At 38.4% G+C, this 20,469-nt stretch overlaps 1 protein-coding gene across 1 annotated transcript in view; it reads left to right on the top strand.

Moving 5' to 3' along the window:
• The first annotated feature begins 1,207 nt into the window (after positions 1-1,207).
• Positions 1,208-20,469, top strand: part of RAB38 (RAB38, member RAS oncogene family) — a 57,286-nt gene continuing 38,024 nt past the window's right edge. Inside the window, exon 1 of the mRNA XM_079105626.1 lies at positions 1,208-1,530. Coding sequence (XP_078961752.1) covers positions 1,329-1,530 — 202 coding nt within the window. The 5' untranslated portion in view covers positions 1,208-1,328. The remainder of the gene's footprint in view (positions 1,531-20,469) is intronic.

Raw genomic sequence — 20,469 nt, 5'->3', positions numbered from 1 at the left:
AGGTATAAAATACCTGTTTTGGGTACAGAATGCTTATCTTCAACCTGCACGCCCACCCTCCTACTTTTCCTTCAGGTCTTCACTGAATTGACCCCTTCTCCTTGAGACTTTCCCTGGTCACCCTATACCAATTTTTCATATTCTGCATTTGTTCAGGCCAGGAATCTCTGTCTCCCTTGATTCCTGTATTATCCCAGCACACAGAGCTGTGCTTAACACAGGATAGATTCTCAATATATGTTGATTAAATGAAAAAAAAAAAAAAAAAAAAAAAAAAGCCTTTTGCTCTGGGACCTATTTAAAGTGTCTAGTCTTTGGCTTCCTCAGTTGTAAGATGGAAAGAATGATGGTACTTGTTTTTAAGACTTCTTGAATGACTGAGCAACATATGTATAAAAACTGTGGCACACAGCAAACGTTCTATAAAAGCTTGCTAATGTTATTAGTTATAATAATAAAACCGGTTGTTTGAACTGTGAGTGCTGATCAGAGCTCTTTGAGGCTGAAAGTCATGAATGTACTCAGCATTTTCAGCCCCACCTCCTCCTTGCAAGTTCATTGACAGTGGAATAGATGTGAAAGTGTTCTAAGCTCACACCTCAAAGCTGCTGACACTTCACTGAGACCTGGAACCTGGGAAGCTCAGAGGACTTGCTCAAGATCACTCTACTCAAAAACGGGTCTGCAGGACCCAAATCCTGGTATTATGCCTCCTAATATTGCTTTCTCTGCTGCCTCTGAACTCTAAGTGTGGGATGGTAATGGGGCCCTGGGTCCTAAAGAGATCTGGGTTCACCTGGGTCTTTCACTGGCTCATCTCCCTCATGGTATTGTTTTTTTTTTTTTTTTTTTTTTTTTTTTTTTTTCTTTTTTGCGAGGATAGGGATTTAACTCAAGTCTCACGCATGCTAGGTGAGTGTTCTTTCACTGAGCTACATTCACAGCCCCCTCACGGGTACTTTTTGACACTGAGTTTTCTAGCACGCAAAACAGAAAATAAAATCCACACCTGCAAGGTTTGTGCCTCGCATCAACGGCGAGAAAATCTCTATGGAAACTCTGAAGCACAATATAAAACAAGTGCTGCAACAGGCAATAAGAAGCGAACCCCGGTTTCCAGTACCAGGAGTAGCTCCTGTCTCCACCCATCTCCAAGACCGCGAAGTAGGAAGGAGGATTAACCTCGGGGGAGGAGTTCCGCCCTACGCCCCCGCCCCATCGCGGACGCAGTTCCCTGGCTAGCACATTTGCTCTCCGGGTCTCTCTCCCGCGCCCAGTCCAGGCTGTGCTTCCCTGGCTAGGCTCTGCAGGGCGGGAGGGCCGCCAGGATGCAGGCCCCGCACAAGGAGCACCTGTACAAACTGCTGGTGATCGGCGACCTCGGCGTGGGCAAGACCAGTATCATCAAGCGCTACGTGCACCAGAACTTTTCCTCGCATTACCGAGCCACCATAGGCGTGGACTTCGCGCTTAAAGTGCTTCACTGGGACCCGGAGACAGTGGTGCGCTTGCAGCTCTGGGACATCGCAGGTGAGAGCCTGGGAGGGTGCGGGGCGGGCAGCAGCTCCTCGCAGCTGGTCTCCAGTCCTGGGGCAGCGGCCTGTGGTCAAGAATGAGATCCAGAATATCCGGAGCACTCCATCATAAGAGACGTTTCCTGGTCATTTGGAAACTTGTTCACAAAGACTAGAAAAAGTTTCTTCCAGCCGAAACTTAGAGTGCATTCCGCGGTGTTTTAGAGCTTGCTCGCTCTCTCTCGCGCGCGCGCTCTCTCTCTCTCTCTCTCTCTCTCTCTCTCTCTCTCTCTCTCTCTCTCCCTCCCTCTCTCCCTCTCCATACCCCCTTCTCTCTGTCTCTCCCCTCACTCTGTCCCCGTCCCCCTCCCATCTGTCTCAGTTGTTTTCCCCTGGTGTCTCTCCACCTAGAACAGGCCTCTGCCCAGACCCAAAGTCAGACTCTCAGCAATCGCTGTAGGGGTTTCTCTTCTCAAGTTGATTTTCTGGGCCGGTAGTCTTACTGGTTAAGCGGCTCAGAGTGACACATCGGCCCTTGAGTCTGAGCTGACCTAGGGAAGCCCCTGGCCGAGTTAACAGGAGCAACTAGAGTAGAATCAAGCTAACTGGAGTTTGCCCATTCCTGTTTTTAACAGCTCGCTTTATTCCAAATTTTGCCATCCTACTTTCTGTCCTTCAGTCAGGGAGTTTGCTATTCTTTGCATTGTATAAATCAGGGGCAAAATAACGTCCTTGTCCCCCATCTCTATTGTATTTTAATTGATAAAATGTTGTGTGTGTATTTTAAAGCAACTTTTATGTAAGGGTCTATGACATTAGACATAAAATTTCTTGATTTGGCCTTACAGTTGTCTTTTGAAAGATATGTAAATGAGAAGTCTTTTAATTAAAAATAACCTCTTTTTTTCTTTTTAAAAATTTTTTATTTGTTTTAATTAGTTATACATGACAGTAGAATATACTTTGACACATCATATATAATGGAGTACAATTTCTCATTCTTCTGGATATACATGATGTAGAATAGTTATATATGTACATGGGGTAATAATGTCTGATTCATTCTACTATCCTTTTACAATGTTTGAAATCAGTATTTGACAATGAGGGTTTGTACCAGGACTTAGGTGTAATCAAAAGTGAGAATGCAAAGTGTCTATTCAGAAAGTAAGTCTTGGACTAAGACTATTTGCAACCCTGGCATGTCCAATCTCTTATTATAGGTCCTGGCTCTGCCACTCATTAACCTGCTTTGGCTTTGGGCGACTCCCTTCAGTTCCATTGCATCCCTATTAAGCAGAAAAAGGTTGGACAATGATGGCTCAGGAACCTTCCTGCTTAAAAGTTTTAAAGTCCTTGAGCTTATTCCTGAACCACTTCAATAGTCCCAATCCATCTTTGACTATTTCATGATCTGGGGTACCAGGAACCTTCTTTATAAGTGCTACACCCAAACTATCCAATTCTTTTTAAGAAAATAGGTTCATTTCAGCTGGTGTGTTTGAATGGAAATGCTTTTTCATGGCCTGAAGGGAGAACAAATGTGGAAAATTTTTGAAAGGGCATTTCTAGTCTGGGGACTGTAGTGCCTCTTTAATCATGAGCTGCCAGGTCTTATGATAAAGCTCTTGGCATGCAGTCAGATTCATGCATTTGGAGTCTTCAGCCGCTTTAGAAGCACAGGGGTTATCAGAGACCAGAAGATGTCATCAGCCAATGTCTGATTGGGTTTCCATATTTAAAAAATCCACTATGAGGCCATATACTTGGTTGCTGTACGTTTTAGTGTCTGAAAACTTATGGATCCTTAACTCTCTGGAATTGTGTCTAGAAATAGCTTAGTGTTTCCAAAGAGATGTAGCTGTAATTTGTTCTTCTGTTTCAAAACTAAATAACAGTATTACCACAGGCAGGTTATTGTCTGTAAATCTGTTTCCTCACCTTAACCAGGGAGATAAAAGCATTTAGTGATTATGAACCCAAATTCCAGAATTGAACTGGCTTCTTCTGAATCCTGTGGTACTGCATGGGTACTATTAGATCTTAGGCAAATTCCCTAACCTTCTTACTCCTGTCTCCTTATCAATAAACAGGGCGATTTTTTCCTCCTACCAAAATGAGAGATGAGTAATCAATGATGCTATTATTGTTAGTTCCTACTACGTAGGATATCTTCAAGGGTTGCTATTATACTAGCTACTAGTTTTTTTGAGCATCTATATGTGTTAAGCAAGAGTCACATGATATACCTGTACTGATGGAGTCCTAATAAATTGCAGTTCCTACACTACACATGTATTCTGTCCCCAAACAGCCAGCATCATTTTCAGGCTTACCCATTTTACAACATAAAGTAATTTAACTCCCCAGCTGGGAAATGCCTCCTGAACCATAGATCCAAAGGAAGTTAAAATGTGAAAGTCTTGGGAAGTCTATAAGATGATGTTCAGCACTCAGAAGGAAGTTTCTTTTTCCTAAAGTTCCACCATCCTGTGTTTGGCAGCCTCAAGCTCAAAAACCCTGTTGGCTCAGTTAGCGGTTGACAACAGGCAAAGCTGTGAGGAAGCTGGGCCGTGGTGGGATGGGATGGTGGGAAAATACATATTTTGAGCTGCATAGGACCCCTGTGGGTTATGATCACATATGAAATTAAGCCTCAACTGCTCACTTAGATTTTAGTTTGCTAAGTGAAACTTCTAGTATCTCAAAGTCATAGCTTGTCTTCCTCCATCATGCTCTATTATGCTGTGTTTTGGAAGTAAGAGGTAGTAGAGGTTAGCAGGCCTAGTTTTTAAGAGGGTTGGGAATGTCAATGATATAAAGAGGACTTGCCCTGATCTGACAGGATGTCCGCTATGCCTGCCGTAGAGGGATTCCTTGCTCAGGTAGGCTCTTGATACTTCCTTGGTTCTTGCTCAGGTAGACTTCTTGGCCTTCCTTGCTAAGTAGGGCCCTATTTGTTCAACAAATTCCCATGGTATGTGTATTGTATTCACCTAGATTGGCCAGTCTTATCCTGAAAGTCTCCCAAAAGTACCTTTAGGAGCATGTGAAGCAAGGCGATGTATCCCTCAAACCCTACAGGGACAACCGTTGCCCAAGATCCCAGGGAGTTCACCGTAGAGGAGCAACTGAGTAGCTCTGTGTTCAGAAGCTCTTGATAGAGTCATAGAAGTTACATAACTTTGCCTAGGGCCACCCAGCTATAGTAAAAGAGCAGGATTTGAGCTCTTCTGTCTGACTTGGCATTAAGCCATGTTCTTTGGGCCCATAGGCCCGTGGGTGCCTGATGCTTCATTGGCCCATGGGGGTTAGGTCCTCTTCCCTTCTCTAATTAGTAGGTTCTTCTTACCCTCTCCTTATTTCTAATAGATTTTTTGGATATTAGTACCAATGTGCAGAAAATGGGAGGAAATGAATCAAAATCTATTTCTGAAATAATTCTTAGTTATGATGTAAATTTTTAGGTTTTCCTCTTTTTCCATTGACTAATTAGGAAAGAAGAAAAAAACAATTTTCACATGTGAGGCTCTCCTTTCTTACCACTCTCCAAATCCAGATATTGCAGTTGTTCATTAGCAACTTCAGAGAAAACTATACGATTTTATCTAGAACTCTTGATGTGCTTTGGGATTTGGCTATAGAAATTGGGACAGTTATGGTAATAGAAACTAACATTTCTTAGGTGTTTATTTTTATGAATGTCTGGGCATATTTAATTTTCCAGTAAAATAGCTGGTTTTGTGGTGCTAAATTTAAAACATGACTGTTGAATCCAGCAGCCCCCAGGTTTCTAACAACTAGGCTATACTTTCCTCATCTTAATAATAGAGTACTTCGGACATATTCTGAATATCTTGTAAATCATAGATACTTTAAAAATGTAACATTTGGCATTGGGCAAGCCATAAAACCTTGCTGAACCTCAGCTGGCCCATCTTTAATATACTGATTTTTTTTTCCTGTGATGTTATTTAAGATGTTATTTCTTACATTGTGCATCAACTTTCATACCATTGTTTTACTGTACCTGGGGCATAGATAGTACATGACAGTTTATTTCAACTTCTTTGCTGATCAGACTTGTGAAGGTTACCTATTCTCTATGCCTTGGTTTCATGTCTGTAAATTTGGGACAACAACAGAACTTGCATCTCTTAGCATAGTGATAAGAATTAAATGAGCTAATTCCTGTAAAGCAGTGCCTGACAAATGTTAAGTGCTGAATAAATGTAGCTATTACTCTTTTTGTTCTAATTGTGATTGTGATATACTACTTTCACATACATTTTTCTGCTTGATCTCTGCAGTTTCACTGAAGGTTTAAATAGAGAAGATGTGTTAAACTCATTTTGTATTAGAGAAGATGAAGAATCAGAGAGATAAGGGACTTGCCCAAGGTCACATGTGGCAGAGAAGAACAGGAACGGTTTATCTATTTAACTTCAGTATGACAGATGACGTAGTCTTTTAGTCATCAGAAAACCCAAATCTGGATTTAACAAATAGAATATAAAACAGTTTATGTGTGCAGACACTTTGGAGAGTACTTCTTCACCATACAACATTTCTCTTTAGAATTCTACTAAATAACAAATGCCTCTAATAACAAGGTCAACTTACAAGAACCATAGTTCCATTTGGGGCACAGCTATACTAACTGTCCCTACGTAACTACATGTGGCAAGAAAACTGAGAAAATTATTCCATAGGCAGAGTAAGAGGGTGAAAAGTCCTTAGGCAGCTGGCTAACCCTTTATACCAAGTGATAGGTTATTTTACAAGTTTGCAAAGACTTTCAAATTGTGAAACTAAGCTGAAGAAAAGGTTTGGATTTGACTGTTTATTTAGTACATATTTCTAAAAGCAAGTCTTCAATGAGTTTTATAAGAGGGATCTTAAATATCAGGGTAAATGATTTAGAAATGTAGAAAAAAGCTAAATTTGGTAACCAGTATTCAGTATGTCAAGCAAAACAAACAAAGAAACAAATAAAAAAAAAAAAAAAAAAGAAAGAAAGAAAAAGAAAAGAAAAAAGAACAACAACAAAAAAAAAAGTAAAGAAAAAAAAAAGAAAAAACTCATGTCAAGTCTGGACTACTCACTACTCTTGGCTGGGTAGTTTATTACCTTGTTTCCAACCTGACTAATTATAGATTTTCTAATTACTGTGTGAATAGCATGCTCTTTGCTTACAGAGAAATAATGTGTATGGTAAGCAAAAATGGTGAACTTTCGAAGTTGGGTAAGGGATGTGTGAGGAAGTACCTTGAGCTTATTGCAGAGCAGCTGTTAGAGTTTACATATGTCACAGATGTGTGAGCAAGACATGTGGGACTTGTTCCATCACCTAGGACTAGTTCTGACAGGAAAGCAAATAGCAGCTTCAACAAGGGAAGCTAAGTCATTTGAGAGAAAGAGTAGGTCTTGTATGTGTGGTTGGAGATATATACATATATACATATATAGATATATATACATACACACATATAAATTATATGTTAGATTCTGTGCTAGGTAAAGGGAAAACAAGGATAAAGAATGGGGTATAACTTGACTCTTGATCTCAAGAAGTTTACAGTTGAGTGGGCATGGTGACATGAAAGAAAATCACCTCTAACAGGGAGTAAAGTGCCCTAATACTGGTAACTTCATAATACTCATGTGGTGCAAAGAGGATCCTGACCACACCACATCTTTTCACAAACTAACCCTCAGGAGACTGGACAAAGCCTCTGAGCTAGTGTAGTTCCTATGCTTGTACTTAATTCTGTGCTTTTACCAAGAGTTATTTACAGAGAGTATTTTAAACTGTGCAGATGACTCAGAAACTGTGCCTGTAAGCTGATGTCTCATAAATCTCAGACACATAATTCCAATTTCCTGCTGGACATGTTCTTTATATTATTCACATAATGGTTGCTCAATTAAAGAAGTCCCTGGGATTTATACTAGAGTCCTCATTCACCTGATGAATTTTTGAGAATAGTTGTCCTGAAATTGGCTTAGGGCTTTTTCTCTTCTGATAATTCACTTTGGGGGATCCTTCAACTCTTTTTCTTTCTTTTGATCTTTGGCTGTGGAATATACATTTGCAGAGGAATATGGTGTCTCCACTACTTCAGGGGTGGGAATCTAGTATCATCCACCATCGAATCATCCTCATCTCTAGGTTGGTCTGCTAGAGTGGTTGCCATCAGCTGAGCAGGGCCATCTTATACTCTCTCCTGGGGTTTCTACTTATTGAGTTTTACTACTTTCCCCTAGATCTTGGGGAATTTGATTAAGAAGATATATGATCTTAAATTACTCAATGAAAATATCTCAGGGTTTTTCCTTCCTTTTTTTTTTTTTTTTTTTTTTTTTTGTACCTAGGGGGATTAAACACAGGGGTACTTAACCACTGAACCACATCCCCAGCCCTTTAAAAATTTTTTTTATTTGAAACAAGGTCTCACTAGGTTGCTTATAGTCTTGCTAAATTGCTGAGGCTGTCTTTGAACTTGCAATCCTCCTGCCTCGGCCTCCCAAGCTGCTGGGATTACAGTTGTGCACCACCGGGCCTGGCTAATAACTCAGGTTTTAACTTTCAGTCTTCTCTTCCTTTGGTTTCTCATTCTTGGGCATTAATCAAATCCTATCTTTTCTACATTGTGAAATGGCTATCTCATTTCTATTTTCAATAGCCATGTCTTCTTTACAAGTCATCTGAACTCAGGTCCTTGGTTTGTAACTCACAGCTCTGATGCTCCTCATCATCATATCATTCTCCAGTTTGATATTCTCCAATTTGTTCTCCTCAATGGATCCGTACCACTTTCAAAATTAAATGCTAAACTTTTAGCATGAACTTCAAGATATTCATGATCAGGCTTGGGTTCCTTATTACAGTCTCATCTCTCACATCCATGATTATTGACCATGCCCCAGATATCTTACAGTGTCCCTATTTATTTACCTTCCTCACTTCTCTATAATTCACACAATTCCCTCCGTAAAGGTACTTTTGTCTTTTTTACTTAGATATTTCCTGTGGGCCTATCCTCATGCTTTTCATGTGACTCTATCTAGAAAGTCTCTATTGACTCCATAAGACTCGGGGAGACAATATTTCTCTGCTCCCAGAATATTTCATGCTTACCCAAGATTGGGAAACCTCTACTACAGCATTGGAATGTCTTTTCCCTCCAAACTGTGTCTCTGGGTTATGATTTAGTATTTGGCACATAGTATGTGTTCAATGAGTAGGTGTTCAATAAAAAGTTTTTCAGTCAACTCTCACATCATTGCCTTAATTCTAAGACATACCATTGTTTAAAAATTTCTTAATAGAATAAAAAATAAACTCGCTAACTCACCTATATTCATGATTGAAAGATTTCATGATTTTACAAATATTAACATATCAAAATGTATTTATTTTAGAATTTAAAAATATGGTTAAAACTTTTAAGAAGGAATTATTCTATTACAGTTTTCAGTATAATAATTGAGGAGTGGCCTTAAGTGTCATCTTTTCTGAACACAATCTGTACCTGGATTGAACCAGGGATAGTCTATCAGTGAGTTATATCCCCAGCTCCCTACACCCTTTTCAAATTTTGAGACAAGTTCTCACTGAGTTGCCCAGGCTGACCTCAGACTTGTGATCCTCCTGCTTCAGCCTTCTGAGTCACTGGGATTCTGGTTATATACCACTGTGTTTAGCTTAAATACCATTTCTAAAAATTGCACTTCTCCATTTGATGAAGTCTCTATAATTTAGAGTGAATTTTTATTTATTTGAAGATCACATGGCAAAAATTAATCTTATGATTTTTGGATGTATTATGTGCAGTGACATCTTTTTGAAAGGTAATTTTAAGAGGTAAAATATTTGACTACTCATCAAAGCCACACTGGTCATTTTAGAGATGAGAAGCTATGATCTGGAAGTGGGGTGGCATTACTTTCTTAGGCTCACAGAGCATGACAATGATAGAACTAGAACAAAGATTCAGGATTCCTTGGTGTATTGCTATGAAATCTGAAGAATTAAAGAATTGTTTTTAACATCAGATGTTTTGATGCTGAGGTGCAAAGATAATTGAATTGGGTAGTCACCCAGTCCTGTGGTGGTTTATGCTGTGGAGAAGGGAATGATGGTTTATCATGGTGGACAGCCAGAGTTAGCCCCATGTGGCTTACAATAACATTTCTAATATCATTTCCAGTCACTGTTCATTATGAGGCTTACACCTGAGTCATTTGTGCTCCTTGGTATTTATTATTAAATCTTGGTATTTATTATTAAGCATTTAATATTAAATGCTTCTATGTCTTTGCTCCTATTCTTCCCACTGGTTCATGTACCCTTTCCTTTATGTCTACATATCCTTATCTTACCTAAGGTTTAAGACTCACCTGAAAAGCAGCTCCTTCTCCAAAAGCTTCCCTTTGGATTCTCCATCAGTAATAACTTCTTTCTTCCTTGAGTCCCTTGCAGCATCTCTTTACCTCCCTTATAACACTGTTTGCTTTAAAATTTTCATTAGAGTTATTTTGTGCCTTACTGGATATCTTCACAATTTTTATCAGACCCTACCATGAGTTCCTACAAAATTTAATGAAATTATTGTAAGTTCAGCAAGGAAGTAGAGATAAAGCGCTAATAGGAGGAGAACCAAGCAAAGGCATGATTCTGGAAGCAAGAGTTAGAATTTAAGAAGAGCAGTCAATAGTTTTAAATGTCTTATTACTTTTTCCTCTGAGTCTTTACTTTTTGTAGTTTGCGTTATCCTGATGCATTATTTAACCTTTGTTCCTTATCATTTATATTTAACTTTTAATTAGTTTTTCAAACTTGTATAAAATTGCTCTCTCTGGAAGAATGATGAGGACTTTGTTTCCTATGTACCTTTCAATCTAAAGCAGACAAAGAAAATACTTATAGCGTGAGAGATTCAAACAAATTTCTATCCAATTTATAGAGTGAAGTCTAAAACAAATTGATGTAAATTAATTGTTGGGAGATTTTTTTTCCCCTCTACAATATAATGTGTTATAAGTAGCTACCATTTATTTAGGTAATTTATAAATACATGGTGCTATGTATTTATATGTATCATTTCATTCATTGCTCAAAATGAACTTATGTGATACATACTGGAATTATATAAAGATGGAAAAAAGCTGTGCTTAGGCTGTTTAACTGATAAGCAAAGAAACACATAAGCTTTTTAAAAGTTACACAGATGAGTAGCGCTGGAATATGAACTGATATTTGCATTGATACAAATCCTGTTTGCTGACCAGTCTATTCTACTGTTTTCTAGAGCTTGATAAAACCATGCAATAGTTTTCACATCTCAGATAGTTTAAATTGCATGTAGAAGAAGAGCTGAAATCTTTGTAAACTTCATTTCCGAGGCCATATGATTCGTTTGGTTTAATAGCAACCACTTTCATCTACTTTTAATCAGGAAAACTTCAGAACCTGAGGGATACAGGTCTTCATTTGGGAAAAAAATGAATGGCTGTGATGCTTAATGATATCAGAATCAAAATTAGGTCTACTAGTGTTATGGTTTGGATGTGAGAGCCTTAACCCAATCAGCGAATTAATCCCCTGTTAGGGAAGAGCTGAAGGATAACTGAAGGTGGGTAGGGTGTGGCTGGAGGAGGTGGATCCCTGGGGGTATGCCTTTGGGGTTTATATTTTGTATGTGATGAGTGGAGTCTCTCTGTCTGCTTTCTGATCATCATGTGAGCCACTTCCTTCCACCATACTCTTCTGCCACGATGTTCAGCCTACCTTAAGCTCCAAGGAATGGAGCTGGCTGTCTATGAATTGAGACTTCTGAAATTATGAACCCCAAATAAGCTTTACTCCTCTAAAATTGTTCTTGTCAGGTCTTTTAGTCACAGCAGCAAAAAAAAATAAAAATAAAAAAAAAATAAAAATAAAAATAAAAAAATAACGTAAACAAATAGGATAGTGGAAGGGACTGCATTGTATGGTGTGTGTGTGTGTGTGTGTGTGTGTGTGTGTATCTTTTAAATATAAAGACAACAATTAGCTAGACTCTAGAGGCTATAGCAAAAGTTCACAAATCCTAAGTTTAACAAATCTGCAGCAGTGTCAAAGTAACTTTATCGTTGTGCCTGAAGACTGAAAGAAATACCCAGTGGTGTTCTTCATGAAATAGCACCAAACAACCAAACACATATAATGTTCTAATCTTAATAGTCACATGAGAAAAATAGAACACATAAATTAAAATAAAATTATTTTTATTTAATTTTTAATAACTACAGTTTGCTCTAGGCATGGTCTTTGGTCATGGAACAATATCTCAAACCTTTGAGACAGAGTGGACACCATTCCCCTCATTTCCTATTTACTTCTTCACATGATTCTTGCTTTTTATCACAGAAGCTTTCAAAACCCCATTTTCAAAAAGACATAATGACATCAAAGGAATGTAGTGTTCAAACTGTTAACTACCTCATTGGAAGTTCCTGAGGTGTCTGATTAATCTCGATTATCACTGTGTATAACTTGAAATTTAAAAATACTCTGTTGCACCCCGTGAGTTTACTGTGGCACCTTGGCATCTATTTGGGGAATTATAGTTCTAGAGGAATCTGGATATTCTTTAAGGATGAAAACTTTGGAGTTCAGAGTTTCTTGTGAGTTATTTATAAAGTATCTTAATAGTCTACTTAGAGGTGTTAGCTCAAAGGCCAAATAATTAAAGGTAGCTTTTTATTAATTGTAAGCATTTGAGCTTACAATTCAGTGCAAGTATTTTATGTTGCCTGTTTGTTTAACTAAAAGCAAGATGCTGACCCTTCTGTATGATTGATGCCAGTCTCTCACCTATGACTTGGTTTCATTCTCTCGCCCCATCATATTGGATCTTTATTTGCTATATGATCTTATTTGTCCATCTAAATGAATTATTTCACTTAAACAGTGGCATTTGATCCCAGTCTAAAAAATTATAATGTAATATTTACTATGACAATGTACTAGAGCTCTTTTTCAAAAGCATATGTGTACAACCTTAAAAGTTTAAATATAAATTTAGTATTTAATGAAAGTTGAACAATAAAATCCTATAATCCATTACCTTTCTTTCAATAAGACTGTTGTTTATGGGACCTAACAAACAGTATTGACTTTTTATCCCATCTTATTTTCTTGCATTCTTTAGCCTACTTAAATATACTTCAGCTAGTCTTATCTCCGTGTTGAATAGAGGGAAGGTTTGCCTATAAGATGCAAACTAGCAGTGAGAACAAATGAAATCCATTGATAATGGAGGAGGTAAGGAAATTTCAGAAAGAGCTCAGGTGGTTCTGCATTGTGGATAGATTCAGCATAGATCAAAATGAGCAGGCACTCAGTAGGCATAGGAAATAAATGAATTGAATCAGTGATCTTATCTTGCTTTATTTAGTCTCCTCCTTTTCCTGCTGAGGTTCCGTCTGGTTTATAAGAATCCATATTAATTGTTGCTTCTTTATGTAAAGAGGACTTGTATGACCAGTTTCATTCTATTACATAAGTCTATCATAAGCATGGACTTGAGCCTGTCATAATATATGTGTGATACAGACATAGGAACAGTAATTGAATAATTGAATAGTAGCCAAGTGAGTGATAGAATCAGTGCTATGGAAATATAGAGGAGTGACGTGATGAAGGTAGACTCAGCTAGTCTTACAGAGTCTCCAAAAATGTTGCACTTGGATACAACCTTAAAGGATGGGTGGATTTGATTAGATGGAGGATAAGGAAGAGGGTATATTCTAGTGAAAATGGGGTTACCATGGAGTGAGGGTGCATCAAAGCAAGAAGCAGAAAGACTAGCCAGGCATAGTGTGCTTAGCCCTTAACTTGTAAATCAAGGTGTGTAATCTCAAAAATCTCATAGAAGACTTAGGGGTAAGATAAATGATCTCGTATTTTTTGGCCTGGCAAATACTTGCTCATCTTTTAAGAGTCTTTCTGAAAATTGTGTGACCAATTCTGGACTACCCAATCTTCCCCACAGTTCTCTTTCCTATTTTCTTCTCAACAAAACTCCACGTCCAGCTAGATCAATATACTCTAAGGTACCAGAGTGTGTTAAAATATTGTAATGCAAGAAACAAATGCAGGATCCTAGGTAACCAACAAAAGAACCTTACAATAAGAAAGAATAGACTGATAGAAAAGAATTTTTAAAAAAATAAAATTATAGAATATATGTATATTCAAGGGAAATGATGCCTAATTCCTATGGGCATATAATGCAGCAAGGGTCCAGAAGCAGATCCAGTTCATTAACCCATAAGAAGGAACCAAGCAAGGGCAGTGGAAGAAATAAAACGTCCTGTGCCCTGGGGATGAAGGGGTAAAGGTATTTGGAGGCTTCATGGACCAGGAGGCATCTAGGCCATCCAGAATGTAAGTGGAAATTAGTGTAAGTTGGGAGAAATCTTCAAGACAGGAGAGAACAAAACGAGCCAAGACACTGAGCCATCGACCTACTGACTATTCAGCAGACAGTAGAGTGTTTGTACTGTGTATAACAATAAAATCTAGTGAGAGAAAGCACAAAATAAAGGGAAACCTCACCTAATAGGTGGGCTAAATACTTCCCCAACACAGAGGCTCCACATGTTCTCTGGAGGTGTAGTAGCTGAAGCTCACTTTGCGGGTCACCCTTGACCCTGAGGCCCTAGTCCTTTGAAATCAAATCCATGACCCACAATCTTCCTTAATGTAAACTGTCTCTTGTCCAAAAAGTAAAACGAAAACACAAACAGAACTCAGACGTCAGAGTAAACTTTGACCCCTGTACTTCACTTGTATCCCAGCTGTCATGCTAGTGAGACAGGGTCTGCTTCATTCCTTACACTGTTTGATATCTCCAAGGCTTAGCATATGATGTTCCTAATACATCTTCCCTCAAAACTAGTAAATACCTTGCAAAATATAAACTCATCCCAAACAAAAGACAGCATCCACTTCAGGATCTACTGTAATACTTTATACATGACACTTATTACTCAGTTTTGTTTATGTGCTGTGTGTATGATTTTGTGTCTGTGGATCTATGATTACCAACCAGAGGTCAGCGAGTCTCTTCAGTTAGAATGTATAGGTTAAGAAAGCTTTCAAAAGTTATTAAAATTGGTATCCTATAGTGATAAAGCCACCTCAGTGTTTATAGCAGCACAACTCACAAAAGCTACAAAAGCTACATTATGAAATCAACCCAGGTGTCCATAATTAGATGAATCAATTAAGAAACTATGGTGTATATGTATATATATACATATATATACATAATAGTATAGTATATATTTTACACACACATACACACACACACACACACACATATACACAATATAGTTTGACACAGCCATGAAAAAGATTGAAATTATGGCATTTGCTGGTAAATGGATAGAAGTGGAGAATATTATGCTAAATGAAATAAGCCAAACTCAGAAACTCAAAGGTCAAATGTTTTCTCTTATATGGAAGCTAAAGTAAAATAAAGGAAAGAGGGAAGGAAGGGAAGATCAGTGGCGTAGAAGAAGGAGATTGAGAAGTAGAGTGGAGGGGTGGGAAATGAGAGGCAATGCAGAATGAGTTTCTTAAAAATCATGTTATGTGCATATATAAATATACCACAGGGAACTTCACCCTGATGCATAGTTAGAAAGAACCCATCAAATATAGATAAATAGACGAATGAAAGGAAATCTAGTGGAGTAGAAGAAGGAATATGGAAGAGGGGAGGGAAAAGGGGAAGATCATGAACTGACATTGAATTCTATGCATGTATGAGTTTGTGGAGATGAACCCAACTACTATGTATAAACATAAATCTCTAATAAAAAAATGAATAAATGTAAAAAAATTATTTTTACTCATATTATTAGCGTTTAATTGGGTCATCTTATACTAATTAGAAACTCTGGCAGCTTTAGACTTCTTGATTAAAAACCTAAACTGTTTTAGGCAGTCTTTTAATAAAAAGTCTTTGTGAAAATATTAGAAACTATTCTACTAGGTGCTGAGTGAAAATAATTTGAATTTGTGTATATATGTTACTGTCATTTCTTTATATTAATTCAGAAGTTATCTGTCAAATAAATGTTTCACAAAAGTAAAATTATGCAAGTTTCATTCATACATATTTTGTTAGAGTTATTTTTGTAAAATTGGTAGAAATTTAAACATTGTTTTAGTGGAATATAAAAATGTGAAAGGAATAGTATCTCAGGACATTTTATTTTTCTTTAAATATTAGGAGTTTGGTATTGATCAGCTCAAATAAACTAACTTCTGAAACCTGTTACTAAATGAGCTAAATTTTAAGATATTCCCTTATCTGTATATTTATAATATAGCTTCAGATTTATGATTGTAAGAGAATAGTTCAAATTGTTTTAAATCTGAAATGGATCACAAAACAGTTAGCCACCCAACTTCCTTCCAGTTATTGCAGCTGCTGTAGGCAGAGGAGGGTTCCTCAATTATCATGTTTAATTAGGGAAATGATGGGGAGAAAATAGAGCTGGGGAAGATGAACCAGGCAGAGATGCGCAGAAATTAAGCAATGCATTAAATCTTTAACCCTGACTTCCCCTGGAATTTCAGATATATATCCCACTATCTGCGTAAGATATAGCCCAACAGACATCTCAGACTTAAATGTACCATATCAGATTCTTACACTTCCCCTCAACACACACGCACGCACACACACACACACACACACACCCCAAACCTGTGCCCCCTGAAGTCTTCTCCATCTCAGCCCGTGGCATCTCTACTTTCAAAATTTCAGATTCTAGGTATCATGCATGAATCGTCTCATTCTATACAACCCACATATCGTCTCTATCTCCACACATGCCCAGAAAATAACCACTCCTTACCATCTTCACCATTACCACTTTGGTTCAAATCATTCTTTTCTTTTTTTTTTAAAGGAGAATTTCAAATGTATCTAATATTTACTTTTTTTTGTATGTTGTTTATTTATTTCTTTTCTTTTCTTTTTTTATTGTAAACAAATGGGGTACAACTTGTTTCTCTGGTTATACATGAAGTGGAGGTATACCATTTGTATAATCATACATTTACATAGGGTAATGATGTTTGACTCATTCTGCTATTTTTCTTTCCCCCAACCTCTCCCACCCCTCTTTTTCCTCTATATAGTCCACCCTTCCTCCATTCTTGTGTCCCTCTCACCGCCCATTATGTATCATCATCCACTTATTAGCGAGATTATTTGTCCTTTGGTGTTTTGGGATTGGCTCATCTCACTTAGCATGATATTTTCCAATTTCATCCATTTGCCTGCAAATGCCATAATGTTATTCTTCTTTAGGACTGAGTAATATTCCATTGTATATATATGCCACAGTGTCTTTATCCATTCATCAATTGAAGGGCATCTAGGTTGGTTCCACAATCTGGCTATTGTGAATTGAGCAGCTCTGAACATTGACGTGGCTCATCACTGTAGTATGCTGATTTTAAGTCCTTTGGGTATAGGCCAAGGAGTGGGATAGCTGGGTCAAATGGTGGTTCAATTCCAGTTTTCTAAGGAATCTCCACACTGCTTTCCAGAGTGGCTGCACTAATTTGCAGCCTCACCAGCAATGTATGAGTGTACCTTTTTCCCCACATCCTCACCAACACCTTTTGTTGCTTGAATTCTTGATAATTGCCATTCTAATTGGGGTGAGATGGAATCTTAGGGTAGTTTTGATTTGCATTTCTCTTATTACTAGAGATGTTGAACATTTTTTCAGATATCTGCTGATTGCTTGTACATCTTCTTCTGTGAAGTGTCCATTCAATTTCGTAGCCCATTTGTTGATTGGGTTATTTATATTCTTGGTGTAAAGTTTTTTGAGTTCTTTATGGATTCTGGAGATTAGTGCTCTATCTGATGTGTGAGTGGCAAAAATTTTCTCCCACTCTGTAGGCTCTCCCTTCACATTGCTGATAGTTTCCTTTGCTGAGAAAAACCTTTTTAGTTTGAATCTATCTCAGTTATTAATTCTTGCTTTTATTTTTTGTGCTATGGGAGTCATGTTAAGGAAATCTGATCCTAAGCCGACATGTTGAAGCTCTGGACCTACTTTTTCTTCTATAATCTGCAGGGTCTCTGGTCTGATTCCGAGGTCCTTGTTCCATTTTGAGTTGAGTTTTGTGCAGGGTGAGAGATAGGGGTTTAGTTTCATTCTGCTGCATATGGATTTCCAGTTTTCCCAGCACCACTTGTTGAACAGGCTGTCTCTTCTCCATTGCATGTTTTTGGCACCTGTGTGTAGTATGAGGAAAATGTATTTATTTGGGTTTGTGTCTGTGTCCTCTATTCTGTACAGTTGATCTACCTGTCTATTTTGGTGCCAATACCTTACCATTTTTGTTACTATTGCTTTGTAGTATAGTTGAAGTTCTGGTATTGCGATACCCCCTGCTTCACTCTTCCTGCTAAGGATTGCTTTAGCTATTCGGGGTTGCTTATTTTTCCAAATCAAATCATTATTTTCTCTTGCCTGGATTATTGCAGTAATTTTCTGAGTGGTTTCTTGCTTCCCACCTTGACTTGGCCCAATAAGTCATTTTTCAATGTAGCAGCCTTCAGCATCTGTTTTCTCATGCCAGTTCACATTTCTCATCAGCTCACAATCCTTCAGTGCTTTCTTCTCACCCAGAATTAAAGGCACCATCCATATAATGACCTGAAAATGTCTGCAGTCTGGACCTGTGATCTCCCTGCCTGACCCCACTCCACTCTGACCCTCGTACCCTTCTCTCCAGCCAATCCAGTTTCCTTACAGTCCTCCAGCTCCTTGCCAGACACATGTGGCCTCAGAATCTTGAAGTTTCTCTTGCCGTTTTCCCTGTTTAAAACCTTCCCCTCTAAGATAGTGATGGAGCCCACTACTTTACCTCTTTTTGGTCTTCTCTCAAATGATATCCTTTTAGTGGCACCTTCACCATCTGACCAGTTTGACTCCGCCCCCATCCCCAGCATACCTTTGTCTCCTTCCCTGCTTCATTTTTCTCCCTGACATTTTCATCAGATAACATAATATTATTTACATTTTACTTACTTTTTAGCGTGCTGTTTATCTCTTTCCAGGGGAATGGAACCATCATGAAAGCAAGGAGAGTTTATTCTAGTTGATAGGACAGTTCCTAGAAAATTATAGGCAATCGATTTTGTTGTGGTTGTTGTTAAATGAATGAGATGAGATGAGGGATTTCAGTGTGAGTAGAAGAGAATTGATGAGTGCAGAAGACAGGACAGACAATCCTGAAAGACTTGATAAGCCTGCAAGTATCTGCTGAAAGGGTGATAAAGGACGAGGGGTTATTCCTTTACTCAGCACAGGGACTGTGCTGAAATTTCACTGTATACACAGTGCAGTGCTTGCAATAAGGCCTGCAGAAACTTGGTCATGGTTATGGAACAGCTGGAAATTTTGTATGAAAAGATTATACAAGGATAGTTCTAGGATCTATGCTTAGGTCACTTGGAAAAATAGTAATTGACACATTTCTGTCAGTTTGGAAAGGCAAAGTAGTGAAAAAAGAAGATGAAAGAGTTTCAGAACCATTTCCAGAGGGCCAGATGGGCTCCTAAAACCTGGAGAAAACCTTGCTCACTAGAATGACAGCCTGACTCTGATCCTGGTCCTAGGATGTTGTTTCCCTTTGACTTTCAAAACCAGCTCATGTCATTGAAAGTTCAGTGTCCCTTTGACCATTATAGCAATTATATAATTTGATTCTTTTTCTTTTAGATCATTGTACAAGATCCATATTTGCTTTTGGTTTTATATTGACTTCCTGATTTTCACATAATTACTCCTAGAAATACAGAGAATATCATTGTAGCACTTTTAGATTTTCTGATTGTTCCAGGACCAAAACCCATGTATTGTTGGGAATAAGTTGATTCTGAGGGATCATTTCTTCATTGTGAGAATGATTACCAAAGCCTAACATTCTAGTCTGAAACTTACTGCAACAGGTATATACGTAACCATGTTAGACTAATGTTGATTTTCTCTCCTAATGAACTTCTATTGATTATTTGCTGGGAATAAAAGTTGAATATAGAGTAAGGACATCAGTGTGCAGTAGCAGGTCATGAATATGTGAGGTTGTACTTTAGATGAAGAGGGAAACTTAATCTCAGTTTATTATCACCATAGTGTCATGAGCTCTTTACTCTATCCAAAAAGTGAAGAAAGAGCTGTCAATTTCACAACATCAAAACATGACTAACCTGCTCTCCAAGATTTTCAATGCCAGGTGGAGCCTGAAGTATGAAGGCACACCATGTTAAATGTTTATGGTGTAGGATAGAGAAAATGCTGTGGAGTCATGCAGAAGGGAGTAAATGATTTCAGTCGTCAGGACAGGGAAGGCTGAGTCTTCAGGGCACAATTGTAGGGCACACTGTTCACTCATCAGAAGCCATGAGGTGGGTATTCAGGATCGGGGAACAGAGATCTAAATCGCAGGGAAATCCAGAGTGTAACTCGGGGTGTGTTTTAGGATGGAGGAGTAGCTAGTGTGGTTGGCCATGGAGTGCTTTGAAGGGAGTGACAGAAAAGGTGGTGGAGTTTGGAAAAGCCTTTAGGAGTCCAGATGGGGAGCAAGTGGGGGTTGAAGTAGAGCAGTGGCAATGCTGATGGGGAGGAGGGAGCAGAGTGAAAAACCACTTCTGAAGGGGAAGTGTTGGTGGGATGCTGGAGATCCTTTATGTGAGGGAGTACGGTCTGAGTTGGAAGATGGACTGAAGGTACTGTTCTGTGCGGTTGTGTTGTTGGTGATGACATTTGCTGGTCTGGGGAACAGAGGAGTTGTAGGAGCTGGAGTACTGGATGCCCAAGAAGGGGAATTTTCCAGAGGCAATAGTGGAAATGTCTTAGAGGG

Source organism: Sciurus vulgaris (assembly GCF_902686455.1).
Source record: "Sciurus vulgaris genome assembly, chromosome: 11".
Classification (NCBI taxonomy): domain Eukaryota; kingdom Metazoa; phylum Chordata; class Mammalia; order Rodentia; family Sciuridae; genus Sciurus; species Sciurus vulgaris.
Note: the sequence above shows the minus strand (reverse complement) of the source record. Positions and strands in the feature narration are given on the sequence as shown.